General features: G+C 42.2%; 1 protein-coding gene across 1 annotated transcript in view; it reads left to right on the forward strand.

The window, feature by feature from the left end:
• Positions 1-209: 209 nt before the first annotated feature.
• The window catches only part of kcnn3 (potassium intermediate/small conductance calcium-activated channel, subfamily N, member 3), a 61,086-nt gene continuing 41,729 nt past the window's right edge, over positions 210-19,566 (forward strand). The window contains exons 1-3 of the mRNA XM_035913941.2: positions 210-730; positions 1,350-2,470; positions 15,445-15,540. Coding sequence (XP_035769834.2) covers positions 1,376-2,470; positions 15,445-15,540 — 1,191 coding nt within the window. The 5' untranslated portion in view covers positions 210-730; positions 1,350-1,375. The remainder of the gene's footprint in view (positions 731-1,349; positions 2,471-15,444; positions 15,541-19,566) is intronic.

Here is a 19,566-nt window from a genome sequence, read left to right on the forward strand (position 1 = left end):
AGCTACGAATGCCACACGGACCACTGGTTTTCCGAGGCTACAGTAAAAATAATAACCCCGAAATAACCCGGGTACAATAAATCTAGACAACCGTTTGGTGGCCACATCTTAAAAATCCTGCCACCTGTTATTTCGCCTTTCCGACTCCGTCCAATGGGAGTGAGCGGCAGGTCTGGAGGCGGAGAAAAGAGGGAGAGAAGTTGGAGGAGAGAGTGAGAGACAGAGTCGGAGAGACGGAGAGCCGTAGATTGAGTGTTTGTCGGTGGAGTCACATATTAAATCGCAGACTTTACAGCTCATCTGGGGACTCTTACTTCACATCCACGCCGCCGTCTTTTCCCCACTACCACCTCCTGTTTCATGCTGCTTACGTGCAGCCACAGGTTGACCGATTTATCCCAGTCACCATGGATTATTCCGCTTCATCCACTGCCGATTGTCACTGACAGGATCAAAATGGGAACGATCAATACATCACCGATGACTGGGAGAGAGACAAACTGATCTTATCAGGTGAGCGGAAGACGGAGCCATCATCAGCGGGGAAGCGACGCGCATTTTCGAGAGATAAGACCTGTGGAGGACCTATATGAAGGGAGACGAAGCGAAAAGATGATGGGATGGCCGTGACAACATGAAAAAGAAAAAGTGCTGTGGTCTGCTTTCATCCAGTCCGTGATTCGACACAACTAACCTGGGGGGAAAGGGACCGAGGCAGAAGAGGTCGGAGGTAGGTATATGGGAAACAGTCAAGGAGGAGATGGGTGGTCGTGAGGGTGTCTGGTTATATCATAGTGAAAGTAGGCTGTTGTTTTGGATCAATCAGAGGATACCAAAACGCAAGCCAACTTATGGTTAACTGAGGCTTTCGCACAGTCACACTTCTGCTCTGATCTGGAATTATTATCCTTTAGTCTCTGAGGCTGATCTCATTTTCAAAGTGTAAAGCCAGAGGATTTGCACCATCCTCCTGGCTAACAACACAGATGACATTTATGGAATAGATTGCTGGAAGCACTGTGGGATGTGAGAGAACAAGAAGACACTGGGAAACCGAGAGGGGAAGCGCTGAGAGAGGCTGACTGGGCAACTGACTCAAATGTGACTCAAGGAATAACATATTCCCCAATTATAGCCACTTCACTCTGTGTTCCCTCTTTGTCACACATCCTCAGCTTTTGGAGTTCAGTCTTCTCCCTCATTTGTTTTAACCATCCATCACAATGTTTTCCTGCTCCTTCCTTTGTTTTTTCTGTTTGTCCTTCATTACCACATTACGATAAGGAACCTGTATTCTCTATCGTTTTCTCCGCGGGCCACTTTATATTTCCTCTCTTTTCTCTTCCTAGACAGGTGTGCGGCCACAGCTGTGATCATGGAGCCTCCCCCTTCTCTGAGCTTGGCTCTGCTAGGAGGGAGCGAGGATGAGGACCAGCGATTCCTCCTTCCCCTGGGCAGTATATCCCATCCGTCCACCGCTGGCACCCAGCCAGGATCAAACCACTCCAACCACATGGGAGGATCAAGCCTCGACCGTCTAAACGGCAGCACCTCATCCCCCTCGCCTGCCACGCCCAACTTGCCCGCAGCATCTCTCCCGAAGTTACCACTTTCCTCCGCTGGAGCTCAGCCTTTGCCTCCACCCATCCCCAATGCCCTGCACCCCACCAGCACCCCACTCTCTTCCTGTCTGGGCTCACAGCACAGCCTGAGTGGGGACAACTCCCCAGTCTACAACGCCCTTTTTTACTCGTCCCATTCGCCGTCCATGGAGCGGGAGAGGGACAGAGAGCGTGACAGGGACAGGGAGAGGGGGTGCAAACACAGACAGGCCAGCCCTCTGGTTCACCGTAGGGACAGTAACCCCTTCACGGAGATTGCCATGAGTTCCTGTAAGTACACAGGTGGCGTCATGAAGCCCCTGAGCCGCCTCAGCGCATCCCGGAGAAACCTAATTGAGTCAGACAGCAGCAGCGAAACCAAAGAGGGCGCCGTTTCAGCTGTTGCTGGCGCAACTGCTGCTGGGGGGCATGACCGGCAGCGAGAAGCCCCCCCTACCTGTTCGGTGACCCAGTCCTCCACCAACCAACCCCCAATTCAGAGCCCGCCAGAGATTGTGATTTCATCCAAAGAAGATTCCCCGTACCTCAGAGGAGGTTATGACATCACCGACTCCACATCCAACCAGATGTCCATCTACCACCAGAACCACGCACTAGTGGAGAGCAGGCGTTCGCAGTCAGGGAGGGGCAGCAGGCAGGGAGGAGTTGGGGCAGTGGGTACCGGAGCCAGGGGCAGCACCTCCAAGGCTCCCAAACGAAAGAACCAAAACATTGGGTATAAACTGGGGCACCGCAGGGCGCTGTTCGAGAAGAGGAAGCGGCTGAGCGACTACGCCCTGATCTTTGGAATGTTTGGCATCGTAGTCATGGTGATTGAGACAGAGCTGTCGTGGGGCGTGTACACGAAGGTGAGGGACACAAATGAGTGACACTTAAAAAGACACACCAATAAAAAGATCACTTGTGCTTAGTGCTGGGGCTGGGCCATGTGTTGAAATGTTCTAACCATCAATCAAATTAATTATTTACTGAGTTGAAATCTTAAGGAGGCAGACCACAAAATTAGAAACATAAACTGACAGCTCTCCCTCAGAAAATACTGCCCAGAAGTCATCTAGTCGCTGATAACTGAGCGCAGTCGGTAGTGCATTGTCTTTTGGGAAACCAAGCTGCACTCCAGCCATGTCTTAGAAAATAAGCCTGATGATGACATAGCACAGTGAAGAGGGTTACCTCAGCTCACACTTGAAAATTAATACAAGAAAGCATGCATTAGAAACTTGGAGTGTGGACAAGCCTGTGAATATATCAGGCAGAGGGGTCTAGAGAAAGACATTATGAAGTTCCCCTGTGGGAATTGTAGGAGCCAGTGTCTTTAGCTAAGGACTGATACTCACAATATCTTTGCCCCTGCTGCTTTAGTTTTGGCTGTTGTTTTGTTTTAATTTGTCTGTCATCAATCCCCCCAGGCTTTTAGAGGTATGACACAAAATTACCAGAGTGTCACGTGAATGTAGCTGCATTGCATATGAGTAACAATTATGAAACCAGGCTGTCGTGTCCCAAAAAGTTGATTCTGTTCATCTGGACGTGGCGTTTTCAGTGGGAGAAACCTTTTGTCACTCATCCAAGTGACTTCTTCAGTCTGAGCTGACTGCAGGTTTCCCCAACCTTATAAACAGTACATTTGCATAATGACTGACGGCTGTCATGTATGTCATGGTTATACCTCTGGTGCTTATCTAGAATCTCCTGGGTTAACTTTGTCTTATTTGGGCTTTTTTGCCTTTTGCTTTTTTTATTTTTTTATTTTACAAGCAGCCCATAAACACTGACAGGAAATGTAGGGGATAAAGAAAGAAAGAAGATTACAAGTCCCAAAGGTCATCAGGCAGATTTGAACATTAGGTAGTACGATTATTGACCCTCCAAGTCACTAGGACACCCCATTTTTTTACCCGGTTTAGGCGGTGCAGATGAACCTTTTAGTCACTGAATTCATGATTGCAACAACTATTGCAATGACCAAGCTTGACAGTTACTGCTTTTGGGTGATGTAATGCAAGGATGCTAAGGACATGGAGGGGGCACATTATCAGAAGGAGGCCAGGATCTCATTTGTTTGTGTAATGGGGGGTGTAATAAGCTGAATAGGCCCCTGGCTGCTGTTCTCTGTTTATTTTGTGTGTGCGCGTGTGTGTCAGGAAGCCTCGGACCATGTTGTGCTCACCTTGCTGTGAGACACTTTTGTCCTCATTCTAGCCTCCCTTTTTGGTCAGAGATATGACACAGACTTTGCTTTCTTTAGTTCATAAGGTGGAAACATGACTTCTGCTTATGCAGCTTGTCATACATGGATCACCGATGATGTGAAATAATCTGTGAGATCAGCTGAGTGCACAGATTAACAGGTAGCCTGTTAGAATAGCCCAACTGGGTGTGTCTCCCCATCTTTCTCACCCTCCTCCTGTCTTTCTGTCTGCAGTCTGCAATCTCCGGACTCTTTCTGTTAATGCCGTTGCTAGAAAAATCTCCCTGCTGTGTCTTTTCTTCTTCTTTTCAAAAATCACTGCTTTAGAGGTCCTTTTTTATTAATTAAAGTGCACGGTCTCTAATTCCCTTTCAATCCCTCCTCTTCTCTTTTATTCTCTTCTGTCTGCCTTTTCTTTCTTTTTTCCCCTGAAGGAGATGGCAGAGACTTATGCCCTCTTTTTCTGCCTGGGCCTTTTCTATTTCAACTTCACGCCTGTCTCTTTGTCCTGTTTTCTTCATTCCTTTCTTTCTTTCTTTTTTTTCCCTCCTTCACTATCTCTCTCCCTCTGCTCCGCTGCTCTTCCAGTGGGCGTCAAACTGGGGGAGTGTGATCGGAAGAGAGAAGCGGCTGGGTGAGAATGAAAGTCTGTGGAAGGAGAGAAAAAAAGGAAAAAGGCGATAATGAAAAGCCTGATTTAGGTTCTTAAGCTACAATCAATTTAGCCCTCATCTCAAACAGGCTGCATTATCTATCAATACGAATCAATGGACTGAGTGATTTCAAGCAGGGTAATCAAAGTGTTTGTCAGCACTCTCACCATATTAATTAATTTCTGATCATCAGGGCATATTGGGGGAAAAACAAATCGTATGTGAAATGTAGAAAAACATTGTGGTCTGTCTTCAGCATCTTGCATTTCTAAAGAGAGAATCCAGAGAGTTAAGTGTGCATCAAAATTCATCTTAAATGGAGACTGTAAAATTTTCTGTCTTCTTTATGGCTGCGTATTTGGTTTGACTCCAACAGACACTGGGGTCCCATCAGACTGCTAAAACCCTCACTTAGATAATTGAGGTGGATAGAAGCCTGCTGGCTGTTGTGAAAAAAAAAATGGATTGAGATCCCGAGGATGAAAGAACGATCGGGCTGGGAAGATGAATGGGTGGAAGGAGGAGAGGTTCGCGCGCTGCTTTAAACGAGTCTAGTGGGCGAGGTTTGAGTGATTTCTTCCATTGATTATTGATAATCACACCCACACACATGCACCGTGCACCTCCGCATACACATGCTGTGCAAACTGCTTTATTGAAAATGGATGCTGCCTTTCAGAGAAGCCATCCTTGAGAGCTCGCGTTGAAATATGATCGGTCAAGATCATTCGTCATAGATTGAAAATATATAATGCACGTGTATAAATATAGCCTCTTAATGGCTCCTTTAGGTCTCCCTTCTTTGACAATGGCTACAAAGCAAATGTCACTGTATGCTGATCGGTCTGTGTAGCTCTACCTAAGCTTCTGCACTTTTTTTCTGAAGGTCCAGCTGCTCTAGCTTTGCTCCCAAAAATAGAGATGAAGAATAAGAATGGAACCAAACAGAGTTGGCTGGATTGTGTGGAGCGTGCATGTTTCTGTGTGTTGGAAGGGTAAATGGAGAGAGGTTAACTGAGGAGGACACAGTGTTTCGTGACTGTGGGTATTGTGAGTAAGCTATATTCCTGTGCAGAAACAGCACAAACCCTATCAGCACACTCTTTTTGCCACATCTAAGACTTTTCCATTCATTGCTGTGCAGCCTCTATCTTCGGTTATCAGCCTTTGCAATTTAAGTTAAGTTCAAGTCCATGATGAAGGCCACTTCTGTAGGACAAAGTTTGATTGCAGATAAAAATTATTATCTTGTACAGCCTTCAGCGCTCTAAGGCACAGCTGTAAATTCCTGCATTGTAAATATTCAGGCACGGTTGTTGAGCCTAGATAGATTATGTAGAGAGAATATTAGATGATGAAATAATTCATGAATGTGAAATAATTTAATTTTTGGCTCATGGTGACTTTTTGCCCAAAAGGCTTCAAAGAAAAAACCCGAGCCTTTAATTTGTTGTCATGCATTTTTAACTCTGCATGTTCTGTGACCTCTCCTCATGATCAGTGTCACTGCCACACACCCAGGATCGTGACATGTCAAAATGTTAACAGCAGTGTGAGGACAGCCTTCTATATGCTTCTATTATTATTTTGATGAGGAACAGGGGGTCCTGGTCTGACACGTGTCTCTGTCTGAGAATAACTGGGGCCCTTGGACACTTGGGACCTTAGCATGTGGGCTGTCACAGTCAGATCAATAGATCTTTCACAGAGGCTCACATAGCTCCTCGGGGCCAAGCTCTGAGCCACATTTCAGGCTTGCAATGCAACGCTGCTATTCTGAGGCGATGCCCAGCAGTTGTCGACTTCACCTGTCACACTATCAATGCGTGCACTTGGCATGTGTGAGGGTATCAAGTGTGAGTATGTACCCTCTGTCTGCTTCTCAACACAAGCATCAGCAATGCTGCCTCCTATTTCCCCTTTGCTTCCTCGATTCCTTCCTTCCTTTCACTGTCAGAGAAAGTCCCTCCCTTGGCGAGTCTTAAATATGCCTCCATTCCCCCACGAGAGTCATTGCCTTCTCAGCAGCCTTAAAACCTCTTCCTCAGTTCCTCTGCAGCACCGCCATCTCTGCCCTCGCTCTGCTATCTCTGACATTTACTGGTAGACCTTTCTGCACATTTTCTTTGCTGGTCCACTTACAGTGGCTGCACGCTGCTTTAGAGACAGTACATGAGGTCGATCAGGGAATTAAACTCCCACCATATTCTCTAAAGAAGCTATCAGCCATCTCTGCATTTTTGTGCAACTGCACCTACTCTCCTTCTCAACCTTCTCCCTTTTCCTTCAGTCCATTACACGCTGCCTTCATCTTCTAGATCACAGACTTCTAAGCGACTGTAGATCCCAGAGGTCCTACAACTAACAGGTACAAATATGCTTGTTTGAGCATAACAAGGCTAAGCAACCTCTGGCTGTATGTGGAAGCGCTGGTACTTACATGGTTATGTTAAAACTTGTGTGCTCTGGTGGTAAACATTCACGTCACAGGGTGTATGGTGTCTCCTCTGTGTACACGCACACATGTGGAGTGCGTGTCTTTATGTATTTAGCTCTGTCATGTTAGTACCCATGGATGCACCTGCTAATGTGTGTGTGTCCACATCTCCCTTTGTCTGGATTTAATTGAGTGTGTATGGCCGTAATGGTGTATGCCGATGTGCATTCGAGTGTATGCGTATGGTGCGCGTGTGTGTGTTTATCCTGGAAGGGTGACATCGCTTCTGTCTATTGCCTGTTTCCCTGGAGACTAATTGCAAGAAGGCATCACTCTGACAGGGAGAGACCCCCAAGGCTAAGGCATTACATCACACGCAGACACATGTGCACACACGCACACATGCACAATCATACTCATTACAACCGCATGGTAAGTGACATGTATTTTCTCTCATGTCTGTGTCAATAAGGTTGAGGTAGGGGCAATTGGGGGAAACCCTCTAGATACTACCTGTCTGTGTATGTGTGTGTGTCTCCCTGCTAATTGAACTAAAGAAGCTCAAAAAGCTCATTATCCCTGCATGTTGTCCACAGAGCCAGTGATCAATATACGCTAATCACACACTTATGCACAGCTGGCCAAGAAAGAAAGGAAAAAGAAGAAACACAAGCATATGTAAGTTGTATTTCCAACAAAGGAGCACCAAAGAGCCAATCATCAGTTTCAAAACAGCCAAACCAGGAATCATGTCAGTCAGTCAGGGCCCTGTTAACATACCCAGGATATCTTTCTGTTATCTGGCTTCACTTACACTAACATTGGCAATCAGGCTAAGCGGTCACACCAGTGACAGTGCTTATTGACTCAATTATCAACCTAGCTTCGAGCACGTTCACATGAAAGAGTGCCATTAGTAGCATCTGACCAATCACAAACATGGATGCGTCAACTGGCAGCAGAGTGCCTGGTTTTACAAAATATAAAAATATAATAATACAAAAATCTGAAGACGTTAAACACACAGTGCAGATTGAAACCATCGCGGTAGTCGAAGGCAAGTCAGCATGAGCATGAGTGTCTGCAGCAGGAGAAGCACTGAACTGTAGACGAGACTTAAATAGTGCTGTATGCACGTGCGAGTGTTTTAACTGCTTTAGTCGGTAATGAATGCTCGGTCATTAGTGCACAGGACAATCTGTGTTATTCCACCAAAGTAATATTGAGATGTGCATGAGATAGTTTTAGTTTGTATTTTTTCTGCTGCAGCCCTGGTGCAGTTTAAGGCTCTGAGAGTAGCCGAAAGATTAAATATAAAAACAGATTCAGTGTAGGAAAATACAATTGTTTCATCTAAGAATCTTCAAATTCTTATTGAATTTTATCAGAGAAACAAAGACTTTAGACACTGTAAAAAACTGCAGACCCTCATGTTATCCTTCCACAGAGTCCAAGAATGGTGACACTATTTTGTAGGTGGTGATTTTATACCTCTTGATTTATAATCTTGAACATAACCCGCTCCAGAACAGATCATATCAGCAGCAGAAGTTACCATGACGAAGTCCCCCAGTAGCAACTGAACCACTTTTTAAATACTGAAAACCCCAAGTTAAATTTCAAAGTTACCTGGATAAGCCCAAATCACGCTTCCCAGTTTTTGCAGAGATGGACACACAGTTCATTTTCACAACTTTTTTTTAAAAAGTCCTTAATTTAAATTGGTGTATTAAACCAAATATGTGCACATTTTGGAAGTTTGCTTACTTGTTTACTTCTGAAAGCTTGAAGACTCAAGGGACTGTTTTTACTTAGAAAACCTTAATTTAGCCATGCTGAGTTCATTATTTAACTGTTTAGGCTTTGATTATGGTGGATGTGCAGTGCGGTTTCTAGTATCCATGTGGCTAAAAACAGTGTATTAAATAACATCTATAACTAAGTCTTCTGCAGCCATTAATGAAGTAAAGTCATTGTTGTTGGTGGGATGGGCCAGAGGCATCGAATAATGTTAGCACCGTGGATTGAGCCGTAAATTTAGCTGTAATCTTGTGTATAGTAAAAGTAGAACACGCAGGGAGTTTTTTAACACCTTATTTTGAGACTATTTACCAAATTTTTTTATCTGCTTTGTCTGTTTTCATCACATTTGAATGGTGTTTTTATGTCCCAGTGGCCATTGAAGTAAAAGTCATGCCTCTCCCTGTTTTATTACACAGTTATACAGGCTTATTGACCTAAAACAGTCAGATGCACAAGATATGGTCTATATGAACCATATCAGCCACTTTTGTGTGGGACGGTGAAGTGTTAGGTTAACATTTACCCATTTTTTATCAACGCTGTTATCTCTGAGGTCAAAATGCTTCTATGTTTATATTCCAGTTTCCTAAAATGTGCATGTCCAGGATGAGGGTAAAGCGCAGCCTAACCCTAAACAGGTCACAGGTGACTGTGAATGTTAAGAGGTTAAGTGGGACACAGAAAATTTCCCTTCAGCTTGCATATATGATTTGTGGTAGGGAGCTGCATGCTGTTTCCATAGATGAGCACCGCTAAAGCACAGGTGTTACTAAGAGCATTTGCAATGATTGCACTTTTCTCAGGTCTCACTATAAGCGATGGCAGTGTGTTATTGAGCCTACAGTAAAAGTACTATTAAAACTAAAGCAGCCAAATGAAATTCAGCCATTTATCACTTTTTTTTAAATGAATTACACCTGTGTTTGCACATTGCTCGTTGCCTGGCAACCCCACTGTGACAAAAATCCAGTTGGTGTTATTCATCACGAAATCACTTGATGAGCATGTAACTCAATAAACAATTAATCCCTACATTTCTGTTTATGAGCAGATTAAACCTTAAATGCATCTGCTTTTCTCTAACCAGCAATCCAGCACCAATACGAGGCAGGTTAAGCCTCAATATCATTCTGCTTGCAAACATAATTTAAAATAACAATACCAAATAAAGTTGAAGTCTGTTTTGATCATTTGTTTCTACAGGCAGCCTAATCAGTCATATACTGTTGTAACAAAGCAAGTTTCACCAATCAGCACCCGTCTTATTAACGCAGCTGGGAAGTTACTTCGTCCTAAAAAGATTCAGACCAAATCGAAATGAATCAGAAGAGGCGTTGCCAACACATTACAATCGACTTTTATTTCAAGTTAAACTGAACAAAAACTAGCAAACAATCCCGAATATGTCCTCAAATGAGTTCAATTAAAGTGAAACTTTCATTTTTAGATTTTGTTCTACTACACACACTTCGACACACTTAATGTTTACAGTACGCCAAGAAAAACTATGACTTTACAACATGTAGACATTCCTGCTCCCACACAGAAACTGATCCTCGACTATTAGCTGTGGCCAGTGAATTAACATGATTGGTTCATTTGCTTCCTGATAAAGGTGATTGACTCTTTGGAGGGAGTGGTAGCATCATTGTATTCAGCACTCTTTGAGTGGCATTTCTCTCTCATATAAAGTCTGTAACACTGTATGGACTGGGATCTACAATCCAAAATTAGTCAGCACAGTAAACACTAATCCCAGTCAGTTGCTTGTGGTCATTTCAACTTGGCTGTGCAATATGCATGCATGCTTTGCAGAGGAGCGCAGATGGTCAGTGTATTTATTTATGTCCCCAGTGAAGTCAAGCTAGAAGAGAGCTTTAAGCTTTAAGAGCTTTCACCTTCTTAAAATAAGGGAAAAAAGGAAAACTCTGGAGTGACATTTACTTTTTATTGGAGAAAAAAATGGAAAAATGAACAAAGCTTTTTGTCATTTATGAAATTTCTACTACAGAACATTAACGGAAAAAAACACTTTGAAGAAAACAAGGAAGCTGAGAGCTTAATTGAATTACATGATTTAATTAGACAGGGTGTAATATTGTCTCATGGTATATATATTTAAGGATTAAACAAATCGTAGGTAAGGAAAGAAAGCCGTCAGGACACGTCCAGAAATTTCCCTGCACATAATCCACCTGTGAAACCGCAGCTTGTCATTAATTAGTGAGTGCTAGAGGTGCCTGCAGGTGGAAGCTTTTTGAACTTTGGACAGACTATTACAGCCGTTTCTTTACTGCTTCCAGCCTTCATGCTAAGCTCCTCTCTCAGCAAGATAGCAAACATTTTCCAAGTGGCAGAAAGTTAACTTGTTCCAGAAACATCACAGTTTCAAAGCTTTTTAACTTTTTTAATTAAGGCACAAGTCATGCTTGTTGTAAGGAATCATGTGATGTAAAGTTCATCATCAACCCGTGTCTGCAAATATGTGCACAGGCTCTAGAAGTCGAAAGGAGCGCGCATACACAGAGTACAGACTGTAGCGCGTGTGCAGTACGTGCGTGCCGTCAAGCCTGCATCCCACCAATTTCGCATCTGCACTGACATTAAAGTGAAGCTGCTTTTGTCTATAAAGACTTTAATGCTGGTGCTTTCATTTATAATGCAAACACTTGAATCAAAAGGTGGCACTAAAAACTAATAGACCCATGCCAGCCTGTTAGAGTTTAAAAAAATCATGACTGTGAAAAAGCTGAAATGAACAGAAGGCGAGCCAGTAGGCGCATATATCTCATTTTTGCAGTTAAGTTATTCACTATACAGGTGGAATAAGTGAAGTGGAAACAGGCAAACAAAATGCTTTTGACAGTGTAATGAGACAACTGTCAAAAAATCCCAACGACCAACAGACTGCTGGGTGTAAACGAACAAAGCGAGAAGGGAGACCGTAGAGAGAGAGAGAGGGAGAGAAGGGGGACGTAATCTCCCATCACATTGCAATTCACTAGTGTGACTGTGTTTAAACAGATATGGTGCTGAAAGCCAAGAGTGAAACCAGCATTTTTCTCATTAGCACAACAATGTTGGCTTCCTTTGCACCTAGTTTGCTTCAGTGGGTACAAATGAGATGTTAGCAGCAGTGGAGAAGGAGACCGAGACAAGCAAGCACAAGCAAATAAAGACAGAAAGACAACAGCTTCGGGTAAGCTGATAGAGGAAATCAGGAAATCAGTGCGAGGCAAAGCTAGATATTTTCCCAGTGTTGTGCGCTGGCTCATAAATGCACTGACATGAGTGACAAATGTGAATACATCCATACAGCATGTGTATTTTAGTGTATTATATGAACGGCGGAAGGGGAACCCAGTCTCAGATTCATTCTCAGATTGCTCTAATTACAGTCAACAGAGGAGTACGTCAGTGTGTATTAACCAACTAGACTCTGTGCGTGCTTCTGTGTGTTTGTTTGATATTGAGTTAATACCATTAAGGCCACGAAGCATAGACAGAGACCCTAAATAAACACAATAACACACTAACACACTCTATTTTCCAGGAGGCTGAGTTGCAATATATATTCATGAACCCAAAATGCAATGTGTCTGCCTAATAACACCACGGAGGAAAGACTGAGTAATATGTGTCTAAACTCAGAGTGCAGACCCGGATTAAAGAGTGGTGATTAATGCTCAACAGTCTCCCACTTTACCCCCAACCTACCGCCTAAGTCTTAAGGTGGCTCAGGTCTTTCCTGGTCCGGTGAATGTGCTTTGAGTTTCTTTTTTCTTCTTTTGATGTGCGTGTGTCTATTCAATTTTGCATTTCAAAACACAGACCTTGAGCTGATGTGGACAAATGAGTCTGATTGGCAAGCTTTATTTTAAAGAATTAGAAAATGAATCAAGCTGACTGGTTTGTTTGAGTTTCTGAACTTTTGCTTTTATGTGCTGATTTTTTTTTTTTTTTTTGCCTTTGAAACTGAGCATTTGTAATGAATGAAAATGTAATGAACTCCTTAAACCCATCCAGTGTACTGCTATGAAAAAATGCAATTTCTGATAAAAGGTCATACACTTAAAACTTGTTTAACTGGTGACGGATGAAAAGGAAGCGTGAAAACAGTGTAGTTTGATCTGAAGCTTATGAAGTTTTTGTAGGTTTAGTAAGTCTGCATTTAATACTGTTAGCAAATGTACACTGAAATCTTTCTTTCTCACATTCATCCACTGATTCATTCCTGCATTTACATTATATTAACACAACCAGATACGTCATTATCAGTATAGATGTATTCTCCAATGGACAACCAGACTCTCCGGAGAGCAGCTAACAAATTAATCGAATGCACTTTCCCCTTTGAATCTCTTTGTTTAGATTAGATGTGTGTAGCCCAAATGTACAAATGTGTTGTGTACGTGTGTGCAAACATGCGTATGATAGCTCGCGTAAGTGTTGCTGCTCTCGCAGTGTGAAAGGTGAGGGGGTTAAAGAAGCCAAGTAAGTGCTATGAGTCGTATTGATTGGAAGATACTGGGCGTTGATTATAACCCCTGTGAAACCAGACTTAACAAGACTTAACGCTCGACTGCAGAAAGATATTGATAGGCGAAAAGCAACCATTCAACTTCTGTTCTTTGAAACTGGCTTTTGTTTTGTCTTTGCTGAGGAATTGCAACAACAGTGCTGATGCTATTTTAGCAAAGGAGTGAGAGAGGAGTGAGTGAGTGGGACATCTGTGAAACCAGCCTAGTGACTGAGTCTGGACATTCAAGTTTTTTTTAAGACTCTATTGTTTTAGGTGAAGCGGACTGAACTGAGTGGAAATAAAATCAGTGTAAAATCAAACACACAGCTAATATAAAACATTTTTCAAGGATCAGGATTTGGGCTCAGTTACAGAAGAGGTTCTTTCACTTGGTTCCAGTGAACCAAACTCTTAATGCTTCAGCATAACAAGACATTTTGGACAAGTTCATGCTCTTAACTTTGTGGGAGCAGTTTGGTGATGGCTCCTTGCTGTTCCAACATGACTGTGCACCAGTGCACAAACCAAGGTCCATGGACATGGATGAGACGTTTTTCTTATTTTTTGTTTTGTATGTATGCATGCACACCTGTTCAACTGCTCATTAACATAAATATCAGCCAATCACGTGGCTGCAGCTAAATGCATTTAAGCATGTAGACATGTACTCATAAAAGACAGGCTGAGGTTTAAACTGAACATCGTGGGGAAGAAAAGAAATTGATGTGACTTTGAGTGGCACGATTGTTTTTATCACACAGTATTTGAAAAACTGCTGATCTTTTGGGATTTTCCTACATACATCTGTAGGGTTTACAGAGAATGGTTTGAAAAAGAAAACATAGCCAGTTAGCAGCAGTTTGGACAATAGAAGAAAAACATTGCCTGGTCTGATGAGTTTTGATTTCTGCTTTGACATTTGGATGGTAGGGTCATTCGATTGTCACAAACAGCGTAACTGTATGGATCCATCCTGCCTTGCATCAGTGGCTCAGGTATTGCTGCTGACCATGTCCATCCCTTTATGACCACAGTGTACCCATCTTCAGAGGGCTCCTTCCAGGAGGATAATGCACCATGTCAAAAAGCACAAATCATTAGAAATACCGGTTTCTGGAACACAGAAAGGAGTTCAATGCACTCAAATGAACTCCACAGTGAACAGATTTCAATCCAATAGAGCCCCTTTGGGATGTGGTAGAACAGGAGATTCACATTGTGAATGTGCATGTGTGATGTTATCATTGTAATATGGAGCAAAATGTGTTTCCAGCACCTTGCTGGGTCTATGCCATGAAGAATTAAGGTCGTTCTGAAGGTAAAAGAGGTCCGACCCAGTATGAAGTGGGTCTGAGTGTATATATAAACTCACCGGCCACCAGACAAACAAGCGAACACTTTTCATCCATTGTTTCAGACAATAGATGAACCAGGAGACGGCACCACAGCCCAGCATCAGATTAATAAGTATTACTTTGAACTGTGAATCATGCTGCCAAACATAAAAACATACAGAGTTGGAAATAGTCCTAGCTCCCCTCTTAATCAGTCTGGGTATCTGATACTATTCAAGTTCACCTTGTTCATGCAAAACTAAATTTTGATGGCAACTCTTGTTGTAGCAGGTACCAAACTAGTTTTGTGACTGAAAAGCATGTGTAGTTTTCAAAATATCCCATGCCTATGGATGCACTCTGCACTATTAAAAATCACAATAGCAGTAGCACATGCTCACACAGCCTTGTACGTGTTATAACTACTCCTTACTTTTTATGAAGATCAACATCCATAGTTAGTTTAAATGCTAAATAATTTTCTTCCTATTCAACCATTAAACATTTCAGTCTCAAAAAACTGCATCCAAATATGCACATCGCTCACTATAATAATATAAGGCTATGTAATAATATAAGGCTAATTGTGTGTGTGCATGTGTGTGCGTGCCAGTCTGTGTGTGCTTTAGCAGAGGTCAGTGCGAGGTCGTTCCTGCATGCTACATATTGCTAGTCAAGATGACTGTTCGTGGCAGGTCAGAATGACCCTCAGGCCACAGAGAAATGTCCCTGCGCTCCCGAGGGGCTGTTAGCGTGTGTTGTCGTCCGTCATTGTACTCTGAATATTAAACCAACCGTCATGGCAAAGTCAATCTGTGCATATTACATTTGTGCTCTAATGTCGTGTCTCCAATGATAAGTGTTTCAATTTTCTCTCTACAGAGCTCCATGTACTCTCTGGCCCTGAAGTGTCTGATCAGCCTGTCCACTGTCATCCTGCTGGGGCTCATCATAGCTTACCACGCGCGGGAGGTTCAGGTAAAACATATGTGCATGTGTTGTGTCTCGCTTTACTGATCCAGACAAAAAGATGAAGTTAAAATAAAAAAAATCACACACACATAGCAGACTGTAATACAACAAGTTGCTATTAAATCTCTGGGTAGGCAATATCTCTTTTGCACTACTGGACAAAGAAAATCCATGATAACCTTTCTGCATATTGTGATTCAAATTAAGAGGGAACCAGACGTCTGCACCTCCCCTGGGCTTTGCTTCCGGGCTTTAGAAAATTTAGCTCATAATGCCAGCCTTTGGTCAACAAAGGGAGTCTGACAAGTGAAGGTTTGTACCCCTTAAACCTGCACTTTTTTCTACTGGCCGGCCGGGGGCAACCCCTCAGGTCACAAAAAGAAGCTTGATTTTTATTGCAACATACAACAAAACAAAACTCCTTTCTTTTTTTACAGCCTCAGTAAACACGTCCTAATGAATGGCGTCAAGTCTTATTTTGTAATTTATGGTCCAATTTAGAGTAAAGTAGTCTGGAGCATCCTCAGTTCTCACTCAGATATGTCTTTTACATACAGTCTGAGGTCTCTTCAGGACAGACGGAGTGACTTGTGTAAGATGTTATAAAAACCAAAGAAATCCAAGGATGGAAATAAGATGTGATGCAGTGGGTTAGGCAGAGAGCTGTCAGTTTGGAGACCAGGGGTTGAATCCTTTGTGACGCCAATAGCATATGATGAGCCCATGCTCATCTGGTGGGAGGGGAGAGCTGCATGAAGACGGGTATCTAGTTTAAAGTTCAGGCATTTCTTTTTCTTTTTCTAAATTTCTACATTTTAGAATCTGGGAAGTTCCTGAAACGGCAGCTATGTTTGTGTTTCTCTTTAGGAGTGTTTTCTCGTGAGCCTCATCTGTGCTCTGTCCAAATTGTACACATTATGTTATCATCCCTTAGCCCTCTGAGACAGAGGGACCCAGATGTGTGTCGAATCCAGCCAATTAATGGCATTAATGACAGTCTTTGTGGGATCGACAAAACAGTCCGCATGGCTTTGCGTGAAGTACATACACACCGAATTTTAAATACATATTCAGCCAATTACAGCCCTGTTATTCAATAGCTGCACAAAAAGCACAAATAAATATGCAAACACTCACACACGAGTCACACATACGCAGCCTTACAACCCCTTGTAAGTTTGAAATGATCAATCAGAAAGGCTTTCATGCTTCATGATATCTGTTTTGCTGTTTGTCATTTTACTAATACAATGGTAGCAAAGTCATTTAGCCGGGGATTTCATCCGAAGCCATTTGCAATCGATGTGCATTGACTATTTATGGGAGCCTTGCGGGAATCAGACCCAATGAATACCCCCACACCAGCTATTACACCCACCAACGAAACCACGGAGCCACACTCATCCATCTAACGATGTGCTGGTTTAATGCTGTGATTTTTTTTTTTATTACATCACAGCTTGGCTGTTGCTGGAAATGTCTATTAAAGTTCTGCTCTGAGGTTCAGGCTCTCCGTTCGCAGATCGATAACTGCTCGGTGATTTTTTATTCACTGTCGTACACAGGCACTGATAGGCTGGTAATTAGTCTTGGACAGTATTAAGAAGCCAGAACAGTGCACGGAAGTGGTGCGAGTGAATAAACGTGGATGCGGTTTAGCGTTCATTGATAAAAGACCCTTCGTTTCTGCTCACAAATGTGTTGTCTTATTCACATACAGAGTCAGTCATCCACCCACACATGCTGTGGCTTCCACACGTGACAGGAACGTTAATACCGACAGAAGAACAGGAGATTGAGAGCGGCTACTGTCAGGCCAACAGAGAGAGATAAAAGGGTGTTCTGTTAATCTACTTCAGGAATAATTCCTTTTGATTAAATGAAGTTAGCAGTTTGGGGAAAATACCATCAAGGTATGCTTGGGTGGGAATGCCAGATGGATGGGGGTGGTAATGTTGGGGTTTACCTAAAATCACTTTTCATGGGTGAATGAGAATGGTGATCCCATATGGAAAAGAAATAGTAAAAACCTATATGATTTACTCATGAAAGTGGCCACTTTCATGAGTAAATCATATAAGGCTTACATGATTTACTCATGAAAGTGGCCACTTTCTCATTACTTTCATATATTGTTTTAGTAAGTATCCAAAACATACAAGTTTTATTATATAATTTTTCAAGGGATCTTATATCTGTTTTTACTCTTGTATGCTTTTCATACAAGTTTCACACAAGACAGATACAAACTTTATAAGATTTATATATATCTTTTCCATATGGGATAATTTACACACATTACATAAGCTGACAGACGTTTATATATTTGTTCTTTCTTCCTTTGGATGTTGTTTTTAATACTAACAGTGCTAACACTGTACTTACAAGAATTGCTAAGCCTAGAGACCTGGTTGCCAAGTTCCTGTCAACCAGTGGTTGCTGAAGGTTTCTGGGAATCACAATGAAATTGGTTGCTAGGACCCAGCCACCTGTCATACAACCTCCCCCATACCCGTTGCTAAGTGAAACTGGTCGCAAAGATGTGTATATGGCGGTGTACTGTAAACCTGCATGCAATTTCTTTGGTTGCTAGGAGACTGATGCAGTCGCCCATAGTTTATATGGAAGACATCAACTTGTCTGCAAATGATTCGCTAACAGTAGTTAGCACACTTTCTGTGCAAACACTTGCAAACTACACATTATACTAATCGTGAAACTGATGCAAACTGGAAACAGAGAAAGTAAAAGTAAAAGCTGCCCCTTTTCAAATGTGTTGGTTTCAGCAGTAAGGCAAAACTTTTAATTTGAAGATGAACTGTCTTTGTATCCAGTAAGTAAATATGCTTCTGCATTAGCCTTATGCCATATGGGTGACTTGCTCCACCAAGTGAGCTAAACCAGCGCTATCAGATTTCTTAAGTTTCAGTATTGCTAGCTGGTTAGTTGGCAAGTGTTTGCAGCGTCAACGTCTTCCATGCAAAATACAGCCGATAATGGCAGTCTACCTTAAACCAAAGCAATTGCAAGGAGGTTTTTAATGCAGCATCATCTTCACAATCAATTTCTCCCAGCAACAGCGAGCAACCTCTAGCAACCACACACCAACTAGGGGTAATATATAATATAACATATTTTTGTGATCTCTGAGCAGTCTCTAGCCCTGTGTGACTAAAACCTAAGATCTGGAATTGCTTTTGGATGCCTTCAAATAATACAAAAAACAGTTTGGCCAGATTTTCTAAAACATTCCATTAAGAGTCAAACCAAAGTTGAGAAAACCTGAAATAATCGTAACTTTTCCTCAAATGTTTGACCAGAAACGCTGCGTATAGAAACACAACTAAAGCATAGTTAAAATTTAAATAAACAAATGTGGAAGTGAAAGCCTTAAATTCCAGGTTTTTCTGGTCTAGAAGTAATAATACATCCTGGAACAGAACCTTTCTCAGCATTATATCATGTAGAGCTCGTGACGTGTCTGCCTGCTCCTGGTGCCTGGCGAACCAGAGCAGCCACAAAAAATTAAGGATGATTAAATATTGATTGTGTGTATCTTCTGTTTAGAAATGTTACAATGACTGATGCTGACTACCGTTTTGAACCTTAGGGTGTGTTTTGTTTTTCCACTTCTCCATCGACTCAGTCACTCATCCTGCGTTTGCTACAAAGTGAACTTATAGAGAACAAGTGCTGACAGCTGCTGCTACATTATTTACACTCCACTTGATGTAATGCTGCCACATAACTATACAGCAGATATTTATAATTATATCAGTCACATAAACAAACTGCAGAACGCCACTTGTGCTTGAGGCCTTAAAGCGCAGCTGTTTTTCGATAAGTACATGTTGTAATTGACATATTTCTCCACAACACAAAGAAAAAATTTATAACACAAACCTCTCAACAGGTAAACTTTATTTACAAAGTGAACTGTTTCCACCTACACAAACACAGTGGAGACTGCAGCTGTACCAATATATAATAATCGTATAAATTGTAAAATTATAAAAATAAAAGCGAATTGAG

Source organism: Neolamprologus brichardi, chromosome 11 (genome assembly GCF_056152115.1).
Source record: "Neolamprologus brichardi isolate AB-2024 chromosome 11, ASM5615211v1, whole genome shotgun sequence".
Lineage (NCBI taxonomy): Eukaryota > Metazoa > Chordata > Actinopteri > Cichliformes > Cichlidae > Neolamprologus > Neolamprologus brichardi.